The sequence below is a fragment of the Microcaecilia unicolor genome, chromosome 5 (genome assembly GCF_901765095.1).
Source record: "Microcaecilia unicolor chromosome 5, aMicUni1.1, whole genome shotgun sequence".
Classification (NCBI taxonomy): Eukaryota; Metazoa; Chordata; class Amphibia; order Gymnophiona; family Siphonopidae; genus Microcaecilia; species Microcaecilia unicolor.
Window position 1 is genome coordinate 326,256,952 of NC_044035.1, and position 23,670 is coordinate 326,280,621.

Genomic DNA, 23,670 nt, shown 5'->3' on the forward strand with positions numbered 1-23,670 from the left:
ACTACAACATACCACGAAACCCGAGCACTAAATGGAGTTGAATGAATGACACAAGCAAACTCCTACCGAAAATGGTACATGTCAAACTGTATTAAACTGCAAGCCACATTGTACCAACAACCTGACTGGAAAATATGGGGTACAAATGTAGCAATAAATAAGTATAAATTGACCACTGCTAGAAAGAGGTTACTGGGCTAGATGAACTATTGGTCTTAGTATGGCTATTCTTATGTTCTAAGTAATAGATTAATGAAATAAATTAAAATAGAGCGCCTGATAAGACTGAACAAGCCTCTAGTGTCCATTCTAATAGCAAAATGCCAAACTGAACTGAAACACTGAGACAAAAATGTGCATGTGTTAGGTGTATCAACTTCAAGAGGACACACTTAAAGACATCTTAGCACACAGACGGGGGCAAATTAAACAACACAAGGTCCTAGAAGAGCCCAACATCCAATACTTTCATTACAAGACTTATATGTAGAAAAGATTTTTTTAAGTCTATGTTAGAGCTCAGTGGCGACTCGTTTCATAAGAACCAGAATATCTCTTAGCTTGCCTTGCCTCTATACCTGTCCAAAGAGTAAATAGTGTGAAACTTCTGGAGAGATTAGAAGATCATGTTAATACCTTGGAAGGCATTATACCAGTTCAGGGAGCTCAGAAGAGAGAAACAAGTGAGAAGGTGACTGTGATGGGAACTCTAACAAATGTGATATTTCAGCACAACATAATAGATTTGAGATCATAGAAAATAAGTTGAGAACATTGAATTTTTGAGTGTTGAATTTTCCGTGTGTGCCTTTGTTGTCACCTAGAGAACTTTTTAAGAAGCTCTTAGGGTTAATGGAGGAAGCTATCAGGCTCATTTTCGAAAGAGAACGACGCCCATCTTTCGACACAAATCGGTATAATCGAAAGCCGATTTTGGCCGTCCCCAAATACTTTCCGTCGCAGGGACGACCAAAGTTCATGGGGGCATGTTGGAGGCATTGCGAAGGCGGGACTTTGGCGTGCCTAACACATGGACGTCCTCGACCCATAATGGAAAAAAAGGGCGTCCCTGACGAGCACTTGGACGACTTTACATCACAGCAGTATGCAGGTCCCTGGAGCAGTTTTAGTGGGTGCAGGGCATTTCAGGCAGGCGGACCCAGGCCCACCCCCCCTACCTGTTACACGTGTGGTGGTAAATGTGAGCCCTCCAAAACCCACCAGAAACCCACTGTACCCACATCTAGGTGCCCCCCTTCATCTGTAAGGGCTATGGTAGTGGTGTACAGTTGTGGGTTTCAGGTGGGTTTTGTTGGGCTCACATTTACCACACAAGTGTAACAGGTAGGGGGGATAGGCCTGGGTTCACCTGCCTGACGTGCACTGCACCCACTAAAAACTGCTCCAGGGACCTGCATACTGCTGTAATGGACCTGAGTATGACATTTGAGGCTGGCACAAAATATTTTTAAAGATTTTTTTTGAGGGTGGGAGGGGGTTAGTGACCACTGGGGGAGTAAGGGGAGGTCATACCTGATTCTCTCCGGTGGTCATCTGGTCAGTTTGAGCACCTTTTTGTGCGTTCCTTTTTGTGTCACCCCCCTGCACTACGGTCCCCTCGACCCCCCCCCCCTCTGCGAACCCGTCGCCCCCCCCCCCCCCGGATTGCCGAAAACCGCCCCCGCCACCGTTGTGTACTACCTGAGCTGACGGGGGACCCAAACCCCCGACAGCCGAAGTGTTGTGCCCTTCGCGTTCCTTCCTCATCTTCTCTGGAAGTTCCTCTGCCCTCTGCGTGCGTCTGACGTCAGACGCATGCAGTCAGACGCACGCAGAGGAACTTCCAGAGAAGATGAGGAAGGAACGCGAAGGGCACAACAACACTTCGGCTGTCGGGGGTTTGGGTCCCCTGTCAGCACAGGTAGTACACAACGGTGGCGGGGGGTGGTTTTCGGCAGTCCGGGGGGGGGCGACAGGTTCACGGAGGGGGGGTCAAGGGGGCCGTAGCGCAGGGGGGTGACAGCTGATTCTGAGGCAGGGGGAGGAGTAGGGAAACACGCTGCGCCTGTTTCCCTACTCCTCCCCTTCCCTTGGAATCAGCTGTCATGACATCAGTGACGTCAGTGCGTGTCTGCCTAGCAGACCACCTCCAGCCTAGGGAGCCACGGTCCCAGGCACAGAACGTTGGAGGTGAGAATTATTATATAGGATGTATACTGTTATGCTATGATTATTTACTGTTACATCCTAGATTCTTTCTTAGGGCCCTGTGTAGTAAGGTGCGTTAGCATTTTTAACACCCTACAATTAGCGCGCGCACTAACCGTGTAGGCGCCTATAGGGGTATTGTAGGCATGTACACAGTTAACACGTGTACATGGTTAATGCGCGTTAAAAACGCTAACGCACCTATAACGCAGCTTAGTAAACAGGGCCCTTAATCTAGTATCTTTGTTGTAATCTGCTATGAACTAATTTTTGGTATTAGCGGGCCATAAATAAGCTAACTGTATATGAATCAGTGCATCCTGTTTTTACCTTGGAGAATAAACCTTCAAAAATGTTTGGTCATCTTGTGACTTGTTTTCTTTGGACTTTCCACCCTTTCTAGGCATCTGTTTTTCCCTCATGGAAGAGCTGGTTTTCTTTCCCTGGGTAGATAATGGGCTTCCCCAGAGGTCTGTGCTGGGACCGCCGCTTTTTAACATATTTATAAATGATCTAGAGATGGAAAGAACTAGTGCGGTAATTAAATTTGCTAATGACACAAAGTTATTCAAAGTTGTTAAATTGCAAGAGGGTTGTGAAAATTTGCAAGAAGACCTTATGAGACTGGGAGACTGGGCATCCAAATGGCAGAAGTGATGCATGTGGGAAAGAGGAGCCCAAACCATAGCTACATGATGCAAGATTCCACATTAGGAGATGCCACCCAGGAAAAGGATCTAGGTGTCTTTGTTGATGATATGTTGAAACTCTGCTCAGTGTGCAGCAGCAGCTAAGCATGCAAATAGAATGTTAGGAATTATTAGGAAAGGAATGGAAACAATATGTTATGATGCTTTGCAAGATTTATTTAAGAAAAGAAAATAGAAGCGTCTGTCATGTGTCTTAACTTTATCTGAAGTTGTAATGCTAGCAGAGCACTAGGTGGTGCACTCACACTGCTGAAATTCTGTATTTTGGACATCAATAGAAATCAAGCAAAATAAAACATGGAAAAGAAAATAAGATGATACCTTTTTTATTGGACATAACTTAATACATTTCTTGATTAGCTTTCGAAGGTTGCCCTTCTTCGTCAGATCGGAAATAAGCAAATGTGGTAGCAGATAGTATATATAAGTGAAACATCCAAGCATTTCTTTGACAGTCTGACAGGGTAGGAGGTATGCATGGGGACATCAAAGCATTTCATTGATAGTCTAACAGGATGGGTGTGGGTAGGTGAGAGGAGGGTTATAAACAGAGAAATACAATTTTATGGTTTATAATGGGCTAGAAAACCCAGATCCTTGTTAAGTCCTGTCTGGACATATGCAAGTATGATTCCTCCCTGTCATGCTACAGCATCAATGCATTTCTGTCCCTTCCAAAAAAACTCAAGAGTAGGTATAAATGCCCATGCCAAGATTTTTTAAGCATGTGTGTATAACTGGCATATTTTATACCCATGTGTATATTTGTGAACTGCGCCTGTTCTCTGCCCAAACTCCTCCCCTGTACACACCTATGGCAAAGTGCATGGCATTATGTCAATGCTTGTACTACACTGCTCAGAACTTTATAATAGACTGTTTACACATTAAAATGACTCTAAAATTACTCCCTATAAGCATAGCCATTCCCAGAACAGTGAGCAGGCTGAGCAGAGGTGGAATTAGCATTTATGTGCTTATTTTCTATAATAACAGTACAAAATAAATTTACTCCCAGTTAAACATTACTTCAGAAGATTTTTTTTTTATTGGGAATAAAAGCCCAGTAGCACATTCAATTCTCACAGGCAGTCCAATAAATCATCTTTGATCCACTTTTTATACTATGATATGAAACTTTCACAAAAAAAATATATATACCTATATACCTGATATTTGAAATGATTTAAGCAGCCAGGAGAGGCTCCTTGCCTTTTAAATTGCCTGTCTAGGAAATTTTTCCTTAAGGTGACGCTCCTGGACAGGATAGCAGTTCTCAAGGTATGGACCTCGTCTGAGTCCCCTTCTTTTTGGGGCTGGTGCAACTTACTACATCAACATATGCTCTGGGAGAGTGAGTGTATCCTCTAGACGCCAGAAGGACTTCTTGGCAGTTTGGGAACCATATATTTTTTTCTTTATCTCCCAAGGCACGAAGCTTTATTTTAAACCGCTTATGATTGCTGGATTTGGGGGACCTGGACCTCGGTGCTCTGCCCTGGGAGGAGAGGGGGGGGGGGGGGAGGAAGGAAAGGTTTTATATATTTTTTTTAATTATTATTATTTACCTCTACCTACTTGGTGAGAGAGGGAAGGGGGGGGGTGGGGGGAGGAAATTGCTAAAAGTGGATTGACAATATTTTCCTTTGGTCATTTCGTTGTATGGTGGTCGTAGTAGTCATGGCATTGCTGTAATATTTGATTTGTCATCATTGAAATTGTGGAATTATAAATTAGAGGATATAGAGACAAAACAAAAATTCATTGACGACTGTGGGAATGTTGGATGGTTTTTTTGTACTAGTATTGTGTTCCTTATGAAGTTTATGCTTGTTGTATTGGGCTTCCAGTCAGTAAAAAGATTTAAACGTAAATTGCCAGTCTAGGGCTAAACCAGGCATTTTCAGCAGCACTTAACCTGATAGTGTCGCTGAAAATGCCCAGCTCCCGATAGGCACATATATTTTTTCTGAGTCGCCTATTGGCAGATTTTTAGACGGCGTCTGACGTCACAATAGCTATATCATGCAGATCCAGTGCGCTTGATCAGATGTTGAGGGAAACCCTGTAAAGAGGAGTTGCAGCTGCTCCAAGTACTGTTAATGTTGGCACTTATATACTTGTGAATGAATATGTCTAGAGATACTTTTTCTGTACTGGCATGTGTTTTTGATTTGTCAGCAGATCAGGACCGAGACCCTGAAGCCAGTGGCGTAGCTACGTGGGGCCTGAGGGGGCCTGGGCCCCCATAGATTTCCTCCTGGACCCCCCTCCTGATGACCCTCTCGACCCCCCCCCCCCCGCCTACCTTCGGTTTTGCTGGCGGGGGACCCCAATCCCCGCCAGTCAACGTCCTCTTTGTCCTGGAATCAAAAAAGTCTTCGTTCTGTTGCATGCTGACGTCCTGCACATTGTACGTGCAGGACGTCAGAATCAGAGAACAGAACGAAGCTCGTTCTGTTCTCTGAGTCTGACATCCTGCACATACAATGCAACAGAACGAAGACTTTTTTGACTGCAGGACGAAGAGGACGTCGGCTGGCAGGGATTGGGGTCCCCCGCCAGCAAAACTGAAGGTAGGTGACGGCGGGGGAGGGTTCGCGGGGGGGGGTCGAGAGGGTGGGAGGTTGTGAAAAGTGGCGGCGGGTTGGCAATGGGGGGGTTGGCAATGGCGGGGGGTCGGTGGCGCCGGGGGGGGGGGCTAAAATGTGCCCCCTCACCTTGGGCTCTGGACCCCCTCCCACCGAAGTCTGGCTACACCCCTGCCTGAAGCAGCAGCGCGAAACACTGACCATTGTCGGCTCGGGACTAGAGGGAGAAGATAGTGCAGCAAGGGCACTCTATGTGGCAAAGAGATCCCCAGACCAGCACTGACTTTAAAGATAAGTGTCGATATTCATGCTGAGTGCAATATATTAAGAATATTGTAAGCGCATTAATTTTCAAGAATAAAATCTTTAATATGTAACTGAGAGGAAGTTGTTAGCAATATTTGAAGGTTTTTTTGGCCAATGATGAAGAGCATAAAGATCTATTATAGCTCCGATAGATTTAGGAGCTCTTTGAGGCCTTTTTCCTGCCTGTAAGTGGTCATTTTTTTGGTTAGTGGAAATTCTCTCTTTTTTAATTTTCTGGCGAACTAAGGTTTCCACACCCTACTATTGCGTTTTAGTTCAATTTAAATAAAAGCCAGCCGTGGCCATTTTTCAGCTGCACTAGAATATGGCCAGAGCACACGGCAAATCCATGCACTAACTGCAGTGCTGGCCACTTACTAGCCACCTTAGTAAAAGGATTCCAAAGTTTACGAAGGACATGAGATAATATAGCATGCATGTGAGCCTTCCCCCAATTCCTGTATGAATTTGGATTTTACATTTGATGATTGCCCTTTCCATATCCAAGCTCAAAGTGAGTTCCATACAATAACAATAGATTTTTAGCCTTTATCAAACAAAATTTTTGTCCTTCCAATTTTAACAGTTTTCCATGAGGAATGAACAGTTTCTATAATTCCTACAAGTTTCCTTTATTCTCCATTGAAATTCTATTGAGTTGGCTCGTGTAAGTGCTTTTGATTATATTTAAATAAGACAGTATCTAATATAATAAAACTCACCCTCAACGTTCTGAGGACACGGACGTCACTTCTGTATATAAAACTCAACCTCAACATTCTGAGGACACTGACGTCACTTCCGTAATGAAGGGTTCGTGGTGGTGAAGCCACCGAAAGCACCATGTCGCTGGGCCCCGCCCTCGCGTCAAACATGATAACGTTGAGGGCAGAGCAATGGCGTCACGCATCGAGGGCGGGGCAATGGCGTCAGTGGCTTCACAACCAAGAAGCTGATGAAGGTGCGTTCACGAGGTGCGGACCTATGGCGTCAGTGGCTTCAGAACGACGAACCGGTGGGTAGGGAGGGAGAGGGTGTTGGGGAGGATAACCTTGCTAGCGCCCGTTTCATTTGATCCAGAAACGGGCCTTTTTTACTAGTGACAAATAAAGTATAGGCCAGTGATTTTCTGCTATTTGCCTTTTATTCAGGCTGACAATATAGCATGAGTAGGCACGGATGGCTTCTTCTGCACAGTTCCAGATGTTGGTGAGGTCAGGAAAGGAAATGCATAATGAGGGCTATGCATACTATGATGAAGCTGAAAACAAATTATGTGATTCCAACTGGGGGCCAATATCAAAAGCCATATAAAATGGGTTAAATTGCTTTACTAATTTTGAGCAGGGCCCTTAATCAGTGGCTTAACATAGGGCATAATTATTTTGATTCACCGAATCTACTTAACTTTCTCCCCCCAAATTTTATAAGTCCTGAATTTGTATCAAAAAAGCACTTGGTTTCACTATGCCTGTTAAGAAACTGCAGAACATTCTAGAACCTACGCTAGGCCAGAGTCACACTTATATTTTTAATTATGTTTTTTAATCCAGCTGCTCAATTGATTCATAATTAGATCTTATGGTCACATATTTAAGCCATCATATTGTTTTTTTACATAATAGATAATTGAACAGTCAAAGGCCTTCATAGATTGATTAGCGAGTCTCTAAAGATGCTTTTACTTTATTAATTATCATCATCATTATTAAGATACATATTACTCACCTATCACTGCATTTTCTTAGCAGTGACAAAATGAAACATAACTCATCTGTAAAATTCTAAATGATCACAATAATTTCATTAGAACCCTGACTGACCCTTCATTTGTCTGACTGACCCTTCTAAACTCCTATTATAATGCCCCGGAGCTCCAGTGTACAGGTAAACATCTATCATTCTTATGAGCCCAGGGGTGAATATGTAATAAATTCAACCTTGTTGAGAAAAAATTCGAAATTTTTCTTAAACCAAGGGCTACTTTGAGTAGCTTCTTCAATCCTTCCTTTTATGCTACTTTGCATTCTAGATGGATACCTGCAAAGCTTTTTCAGTTTCAGAATAAAAAAATTCTCTAAATACATTTCATATCAGTAAAACTTTTTAAAGCACACGAAGTGTAGTAATAGCCCATGACATTCTGTTCTTTGCCCGATATTGGTAAATAATTAAAATGGGACTTCTCGACAAATTGTTCGAGAAAGGTCAACAGTTGACTGTTCATTCAAGAATGGCTGCTTAGGTACTCAGTACAAACACCTATAGAGTTGATGCTGGGTTGAAAGCACTTTGGCTGCCTATTTACTCTGTTAGGACTTAAAGGAAGCTTGGACTGTTCTTCCTTTAAGAGGCTGAGGGGGTCGAAAGTTGTTCACCATATGAATCCTTCCATCCTCCTCCTCACTGGTATAAAACAGGGTCTTTCGGAATTTCAACATCTGCAAAAACACACAAATACTCTTAAACATACTATTTTGCATTAGTGTGTTCATAATTCAAAGCAATCAAAAGATATAAACTAAACTGATGAAATACTAACACAATTAAAATTGTTGCACATTATACCCTGGATTCCATAAAAGTCACCCAAATCTGCGCACCAAAATTTGGGCATGATTTCGAGATGCGCACACAAATTAATTGGTGAACAAGCTAATTAGCAGCAACAATTGGACACAATTATTAACATTAATTGGCACCAATTAGGATTTCAGTGCATATCTGGCTGTGTGCTATTCTATAACATTGGCGCCCAAATCCCATAGCGCACAACACAAAAGGGGGGCATGGCCATGCGAGGGGCATTCTAAAAATTTGCACTCAGTGTTATCGATTCTCTGAGGACAAGCAGGTCATTAATTTTCACAATTGGGTAATGCAGTGTCGCATTGCCCGGCCAGAGCTTATAACAAGCTTTACTGCTTTTGTTTAAGTACCTGTGTTTTATTTAAAACTAGTAAAAAAGGCCCGTTTCTGTTAGAAATGAAACGGGCGCTAGCAAGGTTTTCCTTGGAGTGTATGTTTCAGAAAGAGCTTGTGTGAGAGATGGAGCATGTGTGTCAGAGAGAGAATGTGAGAGAGAGAGAGAGAGAGACAGAGTGTATGTGTTTGTGCGAGAGAGAGAGAGTGTGAGAGACAGTGTTTGTGTTTCTGTGTGACACTGTGTGAGAGAGAGGGACAAAGACAGTGAGTGTGTGAGTGAGAGTGTATGTGGCAAACAGAGAATGAGTGACTGCGTGTGTGGTGTGAGGAACCCCCTCACCCCCTCCCTCTCCACTGCCCCCTTGCAGCCAGACGTGCAGCGACCCTCCTCTCCCCGTGTTCCCCCTGCAGCCACCCATGTCCAGCATCCCCCTGCAGCCACCCATGCCCATCAACCCTCCTCTCCCCCTGCTGCGTCCTTCCTGTCTCCCCTGTTCCCCCTGCAGCCACCCATGTGGTCTCAGGCCCCCCCCCCCTCAGCATCCCTCCTATCCCCCTGCAGGCACGCATGTGCAGCGTCCCTCCTCTCTCCCCTGTCCCCCCTGCAGCTACCTATGTCCAGCGACCCTCCTCTCCTGTGCAGCCACCCATGTCTGAGGACACTCCTCTCCTTTTTCCCTGTTCCTCCCCTGTGGCCAGCCATGTCCATCGACCCACCTGTCCCCCCTGATGACCCCCAACCCTTCTGTCCCCCTGCCCGCCCTGCAGTGTCCGTCCTGTATCCCTTGTCCCCCTTGCAGGCACCCATGTGGTGTGTGGAGCCCCATCCCTATCTCCCTGTTCCCTGCCCCCCCTGCAGCCACCCATGTGCAGCGACCCTCCCCTCCCCCCTGCTTCCTTCCAGCCACCCATGTCCAGCGAGACCCCCCTTCCCCCCCCCAGCCGGCACAGCACCCAAAGAAAGCCCCTTGTCCCCCCCCTTCGTGCATCACCCGACCCCCCCACGTGGCACATCACCAAGCCCCTCCCTCCTCATCAACCCCCTCACCACCCGCAACCGCTAATACAAACTGTGTCCGGCGGCTGCTGCTTCTGCTATTCAGCAGCAGCAGCCCATACATAAAGAAAACCAAAAAAAAAAATCCTCCTAAAACGCACCTCCGTTGAGAAGAATCTCACATTGGCTGAAGTCTCAGCATGCGCTCCTTCTCTCCCCTCTGACGTCTTGGCGTTTCTCCGGGGTCTTCCGGCAGGGGCACTGACGTTGAGGGGAGAGGAGGAGCGGCTGCAGAGACGTCAGCCAATGTGAGATGCTTCTCAACGGAGGTGCGTTTTAGGAGGATTTTTTTTTTTGGTTTTCTTTATGTATGGGCTGCTGCTGCTGAATAGCAGAAGCAGCAGCCGCTGGACACAGTTTGTATTAGCGGTTGCGGGTGGTGAGGGGGTTGATGAGGAGGGAGGGGCTTGGTGATGTGCCACTTGGGGGGGTCGGGTGATGCACGAAGGGGGGGGACAAGGGGCTTTCTTTGGGTGCTTTTCTGTGTGTGTGTGTTTCTGTGTGTGTGTGTGTGTATGTGTGTGTGTGTGTGTGTGTGTGTGTGTGTGTGTGTATGTGTGGGGGGGGGGGTTGCGGGTGGCTTTTGTGGTCGTGTGGTTGGGGAGTTTGCCAGCAGTCTGTAGCGATTCCTAGGCAGGGGGAGGAGTACGGAAACACTCCCCCTGCCTGGGTTGTTGTTTGTTGGAGGGGGTTGCCAGTTGGTTCTCCATGGAGGTGCGTTTTAGGAGGTTGTTTTTTTGTTTGTTTGTTTTCTTTATGTACGGGCTGCTGCTGCTGAATAGAAGCAGCAGCAGCCGCCGGACAGAGTTTGTATTAGCGGTCGCGGGTGGCGAGGCGGTCGATGTGGGGGGGGAGGGGCTTGGTGAAGCGGCGGGGGAGAGGTTGGGTGATGCGGCGAGGAGGGAAGGGGGGTAGGGGCTTTCTGATGCCCCGTTGCACGGGTTGTTGTGGCGATGCGGCGGGGGGGGCACTTAGAGGTGCACCGTCGAGGCTGTTTGTATGTGTGTGTGTGTTGTTTGTGTGTGTGTGTTTGTTTGTGTGTGTGTGTGTGTTTGTGTGTGTTTGTGTGTGTGTGTGTGTGTGTGTGTGTGTTTTTTGTGTGTGTGTTTTGGTGTGTGTGTGCATTTGTGTGTGTGTTTGCCTTTGTGTGTGTTTGTGTTTGTGTGTGTGTTTGCGTTTGTGTGTGTGTTTGCGCTTGTGTGTGTGTTTGCGTTTGTGTTTGCGTTTGTGTGTGTGTGTGTTTTGTGTGTGTTTGCGTTTGTTTGTTTGTGTGTGTGTGTATTTGTGTTTGTGTGTGTGTTTGCATTTGTGTGTGTGTTTATGTGTGTGTATGTGTTTGTGTGCGTGTGTTTGTTTGTGTTTCTGTGTGTGTGTGTGTGTGTGTGTGTGTTTGTATGTTTCTGTGTGTGGGTGTGTGTGTGTGTTTGTGTTTGTGCGTTTGTTTGTGTGTGTGCGTTTGTGTGTGTGCGTTTGTGTGTGTTTGTGCGTGTGTTTGCATTTGTTTGTGTGTTTGTGTGTGTTTATGTGTGTGTGTGTGTGCGTTTGTGTGTTTGCGTGTTTGCGTGTGTGTGCGTGTGTGTGTTTCTGTGTGTGTGTGTTTCTGTGTGTGTTTATGTGTGTGTGTGTTTCTGTTTATGTGTGTGTGTGTTTCTGTGTGTGTGTGTGTTTCTGTGTGTATATGTGTGTGTGTGTGTGTGTGTGTGTGTGTGTGTATGTGTGTGTATGTGTGTGTGTGTGGGGGGGGGGTTGCGGGTGGCTTTTGTGGTCGTGTGGTTGGGGAGTTTGCCAGCAGTCTGTAGCGATTCCTAGGCAGGGGGAGGAGTACGGAAACATTCCCCCTGCCTGGGTCGTTGTTTGTTGGAGGGGGTTGTCAGTTGGTAGGGGTACCTTTATGGATCCCTTTACTCTCTGTGTTCCGCCCTCAAGGGCGGGGCAGAGAGACATGGTGAGTTGGATGGCTTCACCACCATGAACTTACAAACTGTTTAGGGATTTTGCAGATGGCTTCAGCAGGTTGTCTTCAGAATGTTGAGGTAGCGTTTTATGTACAGATGGGGCGCGGCTGAGGGCGGGTCTATGAGTGAGGGTGACTGATCCTAGCCTATGAAGACTACAGGATTTTTGTGCTTCTCTGCCTTGGAGTGAGCTTCTCTGCCTTGGAGTGAGCTTCAGAACGTTCAAGGTGGGATTTATTAATATAGATACTAGTAAAAAAGGCCCGTTTCTGAGCACAATGAAACGGGCGCTAGCAAGGTTTTCCTCCAAGTGTGTGGTGGAGGAGAGAGTGAGTGGCCATCTCTCCATGTTGTGCATCAGTTTGTGGTTGGTGTTTTTTTTTATTTTGAGGCAACTGTTGTGATAGAGGATGTGTGAGGGAGGGAGAGAGAGAGTGAGTATGTGTGAGAGACTGAATGTGTGTGAACTGTGACCCTGCATCACTGTGTGTGTGGCAGAGAGAGTGTGTGTGTGTGTGTGTGTCACAGAAAGAGATGGTGTGTATGTTTGAAAATGAGAGAGTGTGGGAGTTGGAGGGCATGGGCGAGTGTCTGTGTGTGTGTGTGTGTGTGTGTGTGTGTGTGTTTGAAATTGTGTGTACAGTATATCAATGTTTGAGGGGGGGCCCTGTCTGGTGAGGTGGGAGGGTGTGAACTTTCATGGATTTGCGGGGTGCTTTGAGAGACAGTGAGTGTCCATGTATTGATGTCCTGCATCTGTGTGTGTGAGATTGACAGGGGGTGGGAGTTGGGGGGGGGGGGGGAACTTTGATCCTGCATCAGTGTGTGTCTGTGACACAGAGAGTGTGGCAGCGTTGATGCTTCTTTATAGGGAAGTGGTAGTGGTGGGCTTGTAGGGGGGTCATAGTGGGGAGGGGATATGAGTGATTGAGTGTGTGATACACATAGAGAGAGTGTTTGTCCGTGTATCCATGTCGTGCATGTGTGTGTGTGAGATTGACAGTGACTGGTTAGTCTGAAAGGCTATGCGACCTGCATGTAATCCAGGCAGAAAGGAAGATTGTTAAAATAAAAGTTAAATGGGCTTCTCTTTGTCAGGGGATGAATATTTGGGCAGTGCTCTTCATTCAGCCTGTAGAGCCTGTGCACGTTTCATTGTGTGTGATAATGTTTGAGGTGTGCTCATTGTTTTTTTTGTGTAGTCTCGGATGTTTTCCCTCCTTCCCTCCCTGTTCCGTGTTCTTGTTCATTATGCGCGTGCAAGGAGGGATGGCGGAATGGAAACGCTCAGCTGTTGCTTGCAGCAGCTTGATTTGTGTGTTTTAAAGTTTGGGAGGCAGGTGGGTTGGCGGGGTTCTGCGAGCTGTGAGGGAGTGGCGGGTGACTTGGAGGGGGGGTGAGCGTTGCTGAGCTGTTTGTTGCTGAGTGTGTGATCCGACTACATCCGAGAAAAGGCGGCAAAGGCAGTGCACCCCTAAACTAAACGGGTTAGTGTAACCAAGGAGGGTTTATGACCGCTGCTCCAGGAAGTGAAAGTCAGACTGCAGCCGCAGATCTCGACATGAAGGGCGTAACTTGCATCTGCAACAGCCGCCCCCTCTCCCTCTCGCTGTCTCGGTATCCAAGGGAGCGGCAACGCCCTGAACTCTCCCCTCCCTGTGCACGGTAGCTGAGCCGAGCCAGGCTGCGGGGAGAGAGGAGGAGAGGAGACCTGTTCTCTGTGTTGTTCGAGCTGGCAAGTAGCATCCTGCGGCGTTCTAGGTGACTGTCTCGCGCTGCTGTGCTGTGATTGGGCACAGTCATTGTTGACGCAACCGGAGTTTCGAGACGTCATCATGTCAGGAGATGGATTGAGGAGCACGAATGCTTCAAGGTTTTTGTCCACGCTGCCAGCTTCAGAACGTTGGAGGTGCGTTTTATTATATAGGATAAGCGTTTTAGTTTTAAGATGTATACTCTATAATTTTTTTACTTTTGTACACTTTTATTATTTGATTGTTCAAATATAATATGTTTTTATATTCATGTCATATATATATGATACATTTATATGTTTTTTAGAATACCATTTGTGACCCCTAAGGAAGGCGCCTTGTTGCGTCGAAACACAGACCGTGTCGGGTCCTTTGTACAACCAATAAAGCATTTCTCAGCACCATCTCCTGAGTTGGTTTGGTATGTGGTCAGCATTTACTCCTCTTGTGCTGTGTGGATTCATTGTAGAGGCTTCTCCTGTTTGCTGTTTCTGTTCCGGGGTGCCTACTACTCACAGAGACGTAGGTATGCCACTTCTTCTCGCCATCTTGTTCAGGCTCAACCCCAGCACACTTGTTCTCACCAACAGCATATGCCTAAAGCCCCTGCTGGCCCCTAGTCAAAGTACATGGAGATGGGGGGATGACAAGAGAGGGCTAGGGGAGGACAAGCCATTTGGATGTGTGAGTGCATGAGTATGGAGGAAGTGGGGATGTGAGGGCAGCAGAGGAGTGCTAGTGTTGAACAGTATCCTCTCCGACCATGCACACTCAGGGATGTAAGAAGGTATGTCTTTAAATGTCTTAAGGCTATGAGATATGGAAGTGATGGAGTGTTGAAATATTAGAATAGTTCCTATGTCTGTAAATACATGGGAGCGGAGGGGTTGAGAGAGGGAGGTACAAGTGATAGAGACGAGTTTAAATAGGACAGTTGTGTCTATGAATGAATGGGATGGAGGGAGATATGTCTTTGTAAATATAAGGGGGTAATGATGTGGGCAACAAGGGAAGGATGAATGGCAGAAATGGTAAGAATAGGTCAGTCTGTGTGTACTCATGGGTGGAGCTGTGAATGGCAGGGAAGGAACGAGATAAAACAGTCAATGTGCACACATGAGTGAATGTAGGAGGTGAAATTGGAGTTGGGATAGGACAGTCTGTATTTGTATGACTGAGTGAGAGTCGATGTGAATGACAAGGGAGGGTTGGGGTAAGCACCAGAGGTGCTGAGGGTTAGTATAAGTAGTAGGGAAGAGTTGGAATAATACAGCCCATGTTTCTGTATAAATTAATGAGGTAGAATCATGACAGGAACATTGACAGTAAGGAAATTATAGGACACTATTTTACCTGCTTTTCGGAAATATAAATGGGGTCTTTCAGCACTATCCATAGAACACTTTCATTCAGAGGAGGTGTCGTCAGGGAGCCAGGATATGTCCAATAATCTTGTTTAGAGGGCAGGAGGCATTTGGGATTAAAGTTGTCAAACTGGGCTTTAGTTCCCTAAAATACAATTACAAGTCAGATTTTAATGATTCACAGGTTCAGTATAATAGGTGACTACAAAAAAAGACCAACTGGTTCATCCAATCTGCCCAGTTATTTCTATCCTTATTGCCAATGATGCATTTCAGCTTCTAGCCATAGAATATGATTGCAGTGGCATATCACTCCTTATCAATTTTTATTGTCTGCCCTCACTTTACTACTACCACTATGAGACAGACATATAGCTCTACAATGTGTACACCGCACTGAACAAACACATAGAAGAGACCATCCCTGCTTTAATCTAGCCAACAAACACTGAGGACAGATGGACAAAGAATGGGAAACAATGGAAGTATAATGGAATAGGTGAGAAGAGAATAAAGAAAGCTGAGCCATAGAAATCATGTGAGAAACAGGGTGTTTTAAGTGATGAACTACAGCAGTAATAAAGGCTACAGAGGGGTTGAGAAGGATAAGGACTCGGTGATGGCCTTTGGCTTTGGCCAAGAAGAGGTCATTAGAAGTTCTGACAAGTGGAAAGGACCATCTCAATGAAATGAGGAGGGTAAAAGCCAAACTGGAGTGGATCAAGAAAAGTTTGCTAGAAGTCAAGGCAAATGAAGGGAAGGTGGGAGATTATACAGGACTGGATATGAAAGGAAGGGGTAGCTGAGTATACAGGACTACTTTTTTAGTTCATGCTTAGCACCCCTCCTTTCCTATTTCCAGTCATAGTCCTACAATAATCCAAAGAGTCAACTCCAGCACAATGTTACCCAGACATCTAGCTGCCCAAGTCTTTGTGGCCTTTCCAGACAGTGACCCACCATCACCAACCAGCCACATGGATCTGTTCATGTGCAAAAATATGAAGTGGCATCACAAAAATTCACTTTCTGTGAAAAACAAGGGAAAATGCCTGGAAGTATGCAGAAGTGCAAAGTTTCATGAATTTTCCATTATTTTTTATTCAAAGTGTATATTTGCAAAGTCATTTCAAAAAAGTACACTTAGCAGAAATAAATGTCTGCATAAGGTTTACTGTGCACAAATATTTATATGAAATTTGGCATTCATGAGTTGCTACAAGGCAAATTCATGCAAAGCAATTCATTAATGCCAAAAATAAGCAAAACAAGTCCACAAACAAATGCTTTGCTAGCACGTTATCACAAAATAAATAACTATAGCTTTAGATTTGTAGTTGTTTTTCAAAGTGTAAGGATGGGGAGAAAAGGCCCCATTTCACTTGGTAGTGGCTGGATTGAAAGGCCCTCAAGGCTTGAATCGGAAGCCCCCTAGAACCCAGATCCAGCCCTGAACTGGATAATAAAAGTTACAAGGCCCTTCTCCCATTTAAGTCTGACCCCTTAAGACACCCAAAAGCTGAAAGCTAACCTCTGTTCCCACTATCCTAGGACCCCCATTCACCCAAGGTGTTCAAGGTCTATTAGGAGCAGGAGTAATCCCCACTACCTCCTGTCCCAGCAGTTGCTGCTGTCAAAATGGCAGCACCTGGTTCCTAGCTTCCCACTACAGTACTTAATACTATATGTCAGGCTTTCCTAACTGGCAGTCTAACTCCAAATGGCAGTACCACAAGATTACCACTAGAGGTCATGTCAAACCATTTTGATAGCAGCAGCCAGCAAGGGAGAATAAGCAGGGATTGCTCCTATCCCCAGTGCTCCCCACATCTCTTGAATGAGTCTTTGTACATTTGGGAAGCTTGCCAGGTGCCCTTGGCCTGGATTGGCCGCTGTCGAGGACAGGATGCTGGGCTCGATGGACCCTTGGTCTTTTCCCAGTATGGCATTACTTATGTACTTATGGTCCTTGGGTAGTGGGAATAGTGGAAGAGGGACTGGTCCTCAGCTTCTGTGTGTTTCAAAGGATAGGGCTTAAATTGGGGGGGGGGGGGGGGAAGAATGAGTTTCTGTAACATTTATTCTTCAATTTGGGATGGGGGAGGCAGGGTTTTGCAAGACCACTAGGGTCTTGAAGACCCCCTGGGAGATAGGGTACAGTGAAATACCAGGGATCAGAGGTCACCTTTGGATTCCAAAGGGTCTCCAATTTGGGCCATGAGGGCCCATTTTTTCCCACAACAATCAAGTGAAATGGTGCCTGTTTCTAACATTTTTCACATGATCCCATGGCTGGGAATGTACACATTTTCTGGCTGTAACAACATGCAAAAAACTGCTTGCAAAATTTAGAAATGTGATGCAGATGAGGTCAGGAACTCATCTGCATCCTGTAGCTACTTTTCACAACAATGGGTTCTAACCTGTGAACATGAGGCTCAAGTACAATCCTGTGAAAACGTTCACAGGTAAGAACTCATTGTTGTGAAAAGTAGCGGCAGGATGCTGTAATGGGCCTGGAGTGGTCAGCCTCAGTGGAGAGCCTGCATTTTAGCTGACCCTTCATGTATGGTGCAAGTTTGTGCAGCTTGCAAGAAGAGGAAATGCTACTTGCAAATGGTTAAGAACAGTTGGAGACTATATGTGCAAAAGGAATAGACAAAGGGATGAGTCAAGGTCGGCTAACAATGAAGTCATTTGTTTGTTAAAGACTATAAAAGTAGGGGAGAGGCCCCTTATCCGCTTAAGCCCTCTGCTGAAAGAGCGTGATGCAGTTCCCAAATTTTCTCTGAGGTTTCGCTGAAGAGGGGCTATCCCAGCTGATGAATACTGAGATGATGTTGAAAAGTTTGGTGATGTATTTTTAAGCTACTAATAAATGTCTGTCTTTAGTACCTTTGTTTGTGTAAGCGAGTGTGTTTACTGGCTTTTATTCATTGGGATCCAAAACGGACCTAATACAGATGCAGATGCTTGTTCTGCCTAACAGACTCAGCTTTGTGAGTACCTGCGTGCCTAGATTATAGAATAATGTGCAGGTACACATGTACTTAATTGTTAAATTAGGTGCTAATTGGCATTAATTTGTGCTAATTGGCACTAATTTGCAGTATGCACATAACTGCCCTTAGTCGTAACTCTATAACCTTAGCGTGTAATTCCTTTAGGCCCCAATGCTCAGAAGCAAATGCTGGTGCTAGAGGCCATTAGCACCGGACTAGTGCCCACATTTGCTAATGCACAATCCTGAGTGCCGACGAGCTTTCAGGTATGAGGGAGGGTGTGGGGTGCACTAGACCACCAGGCTATGGTCGAAGAGTGCAGCTAAAGGGGGTTCATGTGTGTGGGGAGGTTGAGGGATCCAGCCCCTTGTGACAGGGGTGTTGAGGAGGCTCTGGAGGTCCACTGGACCTCCAGCCCCATTGTGTCATGGGGTGGAGGACCGCAAGCATTCAAATGCATGCTGGACAGGGTCTCCCTATTCCTCCCCAATGCCTTGGCAAAACCTAACTCCAGCTCCGAGCTGGCATAGGGTTTGCCATGGGAGCAGTGCCCTTGTTTGGTGTGCTGCCCGCTGAGCATTGGAGAGGAATACTAATGTTTTTGTATAGCATGCATTTGCATACTATTAGCATTCAGTGCTGGCGAGCTTGTTGTTACACGCTCTCGCCAGCCCTGATCCTGGGGCGCAGGCAAATGCGGGTGCTAGTCCTGCGTTAATGACCCCCAGCGCCCGTGTTTGCCTTTGATCATCCCCCTGTGAGTCTCTTAGCACTTCTGTGACCTCATTCTCAAGAGTTCAAACTCACCCTATTGTACCCAATAGAATTACCTCAGATGAGTTTAAACTAAAACGAGAAATAAGATGCAAAAGTATTAAACTATCCCCGTACCTCTATTCCTAAATAGAGTAGGAAATGTTCTAAAAAATTTAAATTCAGAGATGAAAATGAGTTAGTAAGATTTAACATTTATTGTTCTTTACAGATATCGATTTGCAGTGAAACAAGATAATTATGAAATTTTCTACAACTAAACTTTTATCAGATAAGTATGGCAATGTACTACATAAAACTTATTCAATTTTTTTTTACTTATGAAATTTTAACAACTTAAATCCAAGCAATATCACTTGTACAGAAAAGTGCTTATAATAATAACATAAACACTCATGAAGTAATCCTAAAAACAAAAAGGAGAAGAAATATAATTGCACTCAAGTCCACAATACTGGATCCAAGACTTAATAAAGAGGGAAATACAAAAAAGAAATTTTTAAGGAATATTGTATCTGAAGTACAGGGGCTAAACATTACTTTATGAAGAGCCTAATTTTTAAGCAATTTTTAAACTTTTCTGGACGGACTCTCTCACATACGTCCTTCCAGTAACTCAATACCCAACCAACTGACTAAATCAACAACAGTTTAGAACACTTAATATGTCACTCTTGGTCTCGAGCCGAGAGCCACGAGCCCCTGCACCAAGTCAATTCAAATGACACAAAAATGTAGTCTTAGAATACTTTGTTTTTTATGTTTAAACGATTTTTAATGGTACTGCAGCAGCATAAACAATGTCATACAGGCCTCTGCATATAACATACATCAAACCGTGATGTAACTATACAACAAGTTGCTAACATACAACATTGTAGAATTTTATATTTGAACATTTTTATGATTTTCCATCGGTTGTACCTATCCTGCCCCCACCCTCCCCCATACCCCTCTTCTACCCCCCCCCCCCCCCCCCCCCCAGACCTGGAGAAATTATTCAGTAATAGCCTGTGGAGTTCACCCTGCATTTAAAAGTAAACTGCGACCTCTGTGGCTTAGACTTCGCAGATAAGGGCCCCAAATAGCCAAAAATGTGACTCTCTTTTTCTTTGAGAACCTGGATTCTCCAGCCTCCCAGGATACCAGCTGATGTAACTGGTTTCTCCAATGCCAGTATGCTGGAGGATCCTTGACCGTCCAATATTGTAAGATGCATTTCCTGGCCAATAAACTCATCTTACGAAGCAGTAAAGTTTCAAATCGATTCTGACCTCTAAATGACCCCGGGGTATCTAAGAGCAGTTGTTCAGCTGCCCCCGGAATCCGAAGCTCCAGCCGCTCCTGCCAAAAGCCTCGGACCTGCGTTCAAAACCTTTTCAAGGTTGGGCAGCTCCAAAACATATGCAGCAATGTATTTATTTATTTATTTCTTGCATTTGTATCCCACCTTATCCCACCTCTTTGCAGGCTCAAAGTGGCTTACAATACATCATGAGTAGTGGAAGAATGCTAGCAGTTAAATATTTAGTATTGCAGGATGTACCAGGGTTCTTTCCACATTTGAGACAATCTGGATTGCGATCCCCTCCCACATGTGCTAATTGAGCTGTAGTTACATATCCCCTGTGAATACAGCGATAGGCACATTCTCTCAAGCGAGCACCTGATACTAACAGGGGTATACGTGCTATCGATTTAGTGATATCCCATGATGTTACTACAAATCCCAATTCCTTTTCCCAAGCCCTTTTCAACAGACTATAATCCCTGGGGGGGCCGCCATCCTGATACTGTTTTATGGAGCCAGGATATTGTGAGTTCGCCCTCACCTAGACAGTAAAAGAAATCCCGTACTTTATCCCCCAGCTGAGTTTTCAGAGGGTTTCCTGGTAGAGAATTGACCTAGTGTCGCACTTGCCTTATAGCAAATCTATTACCCCAGGAGTCACCTACCTTTCCCATTAATTCCTCTTCCGTGAGGGGCTGCCCATCTCCACCCGCCAGGTGTGCCAGACTGGAAATCCCCCGTTTTGCCCATTCAACAAAATATCGGCTCGACAAGCCTGGTAAAAATTCACAATTCCCACATATTGTTAACAGGTCCGTTACTGCTGGATCCCCCCCCCCCCCCCCCCCCCCCCAGCTGCCATATAAGCACTTGTAGTCTTAGAATACTTTAAATATTTTAAAAACATACATTTCTTCAATACAACACAAAAGAAGCTTATTTTCATACCTTATTTTTTTTATTTCACTAATATCTTCTTTTATTCTTGAACACGCGTCCATTGCACGGCTCTGCCACGAGCCGGCATCTTGTTTGTGCTGCTTCAAGACCTCCCGCTTCTGCTCCGGGCGGGTGCATAGCACCCACATTTCTCTGGCCCATCCGACACAAAATAAGACAAAAAAAACAGCAGGAGAGTGCACCGGAGCACTTCTCCTCTCTCCCTCTGGTCCCCTGCCGTCTCTTCTTACTTTGGAACTGGCTCTGCTGAATAAAATTGAACGGTTCCTCCAGGCCCCAGGATTTCTTGATCCTGCACGTGCGGCCATCCCTGACGTCACTGATGACGTCAGACGCCCACACACGCAGGACAGGGCTTCCCCCAATTCTACCACCGGAGCCTCACAGCTGCTCGATTTGGCCCCGCTACAGCCGCTGTTGCGCCGACGTCGTGACTGCCGCCCTCAATCCTCCACCACCAGGAGCCACAAAAAAAACAAAAGCTCCCAGCAGCTTCCCTCAGGCGCCAGCTCCTTTAAAATGCGAGGCAGCCCGAGAAGATCCTCAGCCCCTGCACCGCCACCAGACCCGCTGCACCGCTCTGGTCCTGCCTCTCACACAGCGGCTCTCCAATGCCACTTCTGCTACCGACGCTGCCGATGCTTTCACCTCCCAACGCTTGCACCCCACCGCTCAACCCCAAATCAGCGCCCCAGGTAAAATAATTTTTTAAAAACCATTTTATTTAATCCCTTAAGGGTTACACTTCTAACAAAGAGTATGCGGTAAAAAGTGGCCTGTGGTAGTGTAGGCGCATGTATTGGGCACACGCCAGGCCAGTTTTTACCGCATCTACAAAAAATGTCTTTTTTTTTTTTTAATGGGACAGGAAAAGGGCCTGAGATAAAAATGAAACCAGCATGCCCCCAAAACCAGCCTGAGCCCTTAATGCCACCCATTGATCTAGCAGTAAAGGTTCATGCACTACACACCCGGAGACTGGTCGGTGTACACCATGTGCCGATTACCACCGGAACCGGTGTGTGTAGGAGGAAATAAACAAATCATCCACACATTATGGCCGCGCGCCAAATCTGAAATTACTACCAGGAGGGCATGCTGGCCTGGCAGTAGTCTCATTTGGGCGCATGCTGCACGAACGTAGAGCAGTGGCGTAGCTACTTGGGGCCAGGGGGGCCTGGGCCCCTGTAGATTTGGCCCTGGACCCCCCTGCTGATGACCCTCTCAACCCCCCTCCCACCGCCAACCCTCCCCCATCGTCACCATGGGCTACCTTTGCTGGCAGGGGACCCCAATCCCCGCCAGCCGAGGAGGTCCTCTTCTTCCTGCGAAGACTCTGTTCTGTTTCTGATGTCCTGCATGTTGTACGTGCAGGACGTCAGACTCACAGAAACAGAACAAAGCCTTGCGGATCAGCCAAGCTTCATTCAGTTTCTCTGAGTCTGAACAGAACGAAGCCTTCGCAGGAAGAAGAGGACCTCCTCGGCTGGCGGGGATCGGGCTCCTCCGCCAGCAAAGGTAGCCCATGGCGACGGCGGGTGAGGGTTGGCGGCTGGAAGGGGGGTCGAGAGGGTCATCAGCAGGGGTCATCAAAGTTGGCGGCGGCGGCAGGGGGGTCGATAATGGCTGGGGGGGTCGGCGGCGCCGGGGGGGGGGGGCTAAAATGTGCCCCCTCACCTCGGGCTCTGGACCCCCCTCCCGCCAAAGTCTGGCTACACCCCGACATAGAGCCTACCGCAGCTTAGTAAAAAGGCCCCTATAAGTGGTAATCTTCTTTGAAACTACTTATACTACTCACCACAACCTAAGTGAAGAAAGTTAAGGAGAGAATGTAGAAGTATCTTACCAAAGAGAGAGGTGCAAAAGAGATAAAGAGATTTTGTAAATACTATTTGAATACTGCCTCTGCTACTCTTATTGTCCCAGTTATTTGCCTAAACCACAGATACTCAACCCAGTCCTCAGGACACACCCAGCTAGTCAGGTTTTCAGGATATCCACAATGAATATGCATAAGGCGTTCTTTTCTTTTAATGTCAGTTTTATGTATACTTTGGCGTACACTTGCAAAAGGCAGTATATCAAATGAAACAAACTAGAAACCAAACCATAAACCAAGAGACAGATCTGCATGCACTGTCTCCATTATATGCAAATCAGTCTCATGCATATTCATTGTGGATATCTTGAAAACCAAACTGGCTTGGTGTGTCCCGAGGACTGGGTTGAGAACCCCTGGACTAAAGTGACTTTAAAGTAAATTTGTTGGTTTAGAGCACCAAATCAAGAGTGATCTACCTCAGTGGCGTAGCTAAGTGGGGCCACGGGGGCCTGGGTCCCCCCCCAAATTTGCTCTGGGCTCCTGGTATCTGGCGGAGTTCCCCAACCCCCCCTCCCCCCCCCCCCCCCCCCGCCAGCTAAAGACTTCGTCCAGCACTGGTGTGTGGTGGCACCGCCACATTCCCTGCCCTGCTCTCTCTTCCCCTCACATCGGGCACGCTCCTTTTAGTGAAAGGAGCATGAAAGGACCCCCACCAGCCAAGGTATTTTCGGCAGTGCTTTAGCTGGCGGGGTTTGGGGACCCCAACCAGCCAAGATATACAGCAGCGGCAGTGGGCGGTCGAGGGGGGATGGCAAGGGGGTGGCTGTGGGGTGTTGACCAAAATGTGCCCCCCCACCTTAGGCTCTGGCCCCCTCCTACCTCGAGGTCTGGCTACGCTCCTTACTGACTGTGTGAAGAGTAACTTGTGTGACAAAACTGCCTAAGGCTTCC

General features: G+C 46.3%; 1 protein-coding gene across 1 annotated transcript in view; it reads right to left on the bottom strand.

Annotated features, from left to right (window-relative positions):
- Positions 1-6,705: 6,705 nt before the first annotated feature.
- Positions 6,706-23,670, bottom strand: part of CA7 (carbonic anhydrase 7) — a 58,935-nt gene continuing 41,970 nt past the window's right edge. Inside the window, exons 6-7 of the mRNA XM_030204471.1 lie at positions 14,860-15,015; positions 6,706-8,256 (exon numbers count right to left, since the gene is read on the bottom strand). Of these exons, the coding sequence (XP_030060331.1) occupies positions 8,128-8,256; positions 14,860-15,015 (285 nt within the window). The 3' untranslated portion in view covers positions 6,706-8,127. The remainder of the gene's footprint in view (positions 8,257-14,859; positions 15,016-23,670) is intronic.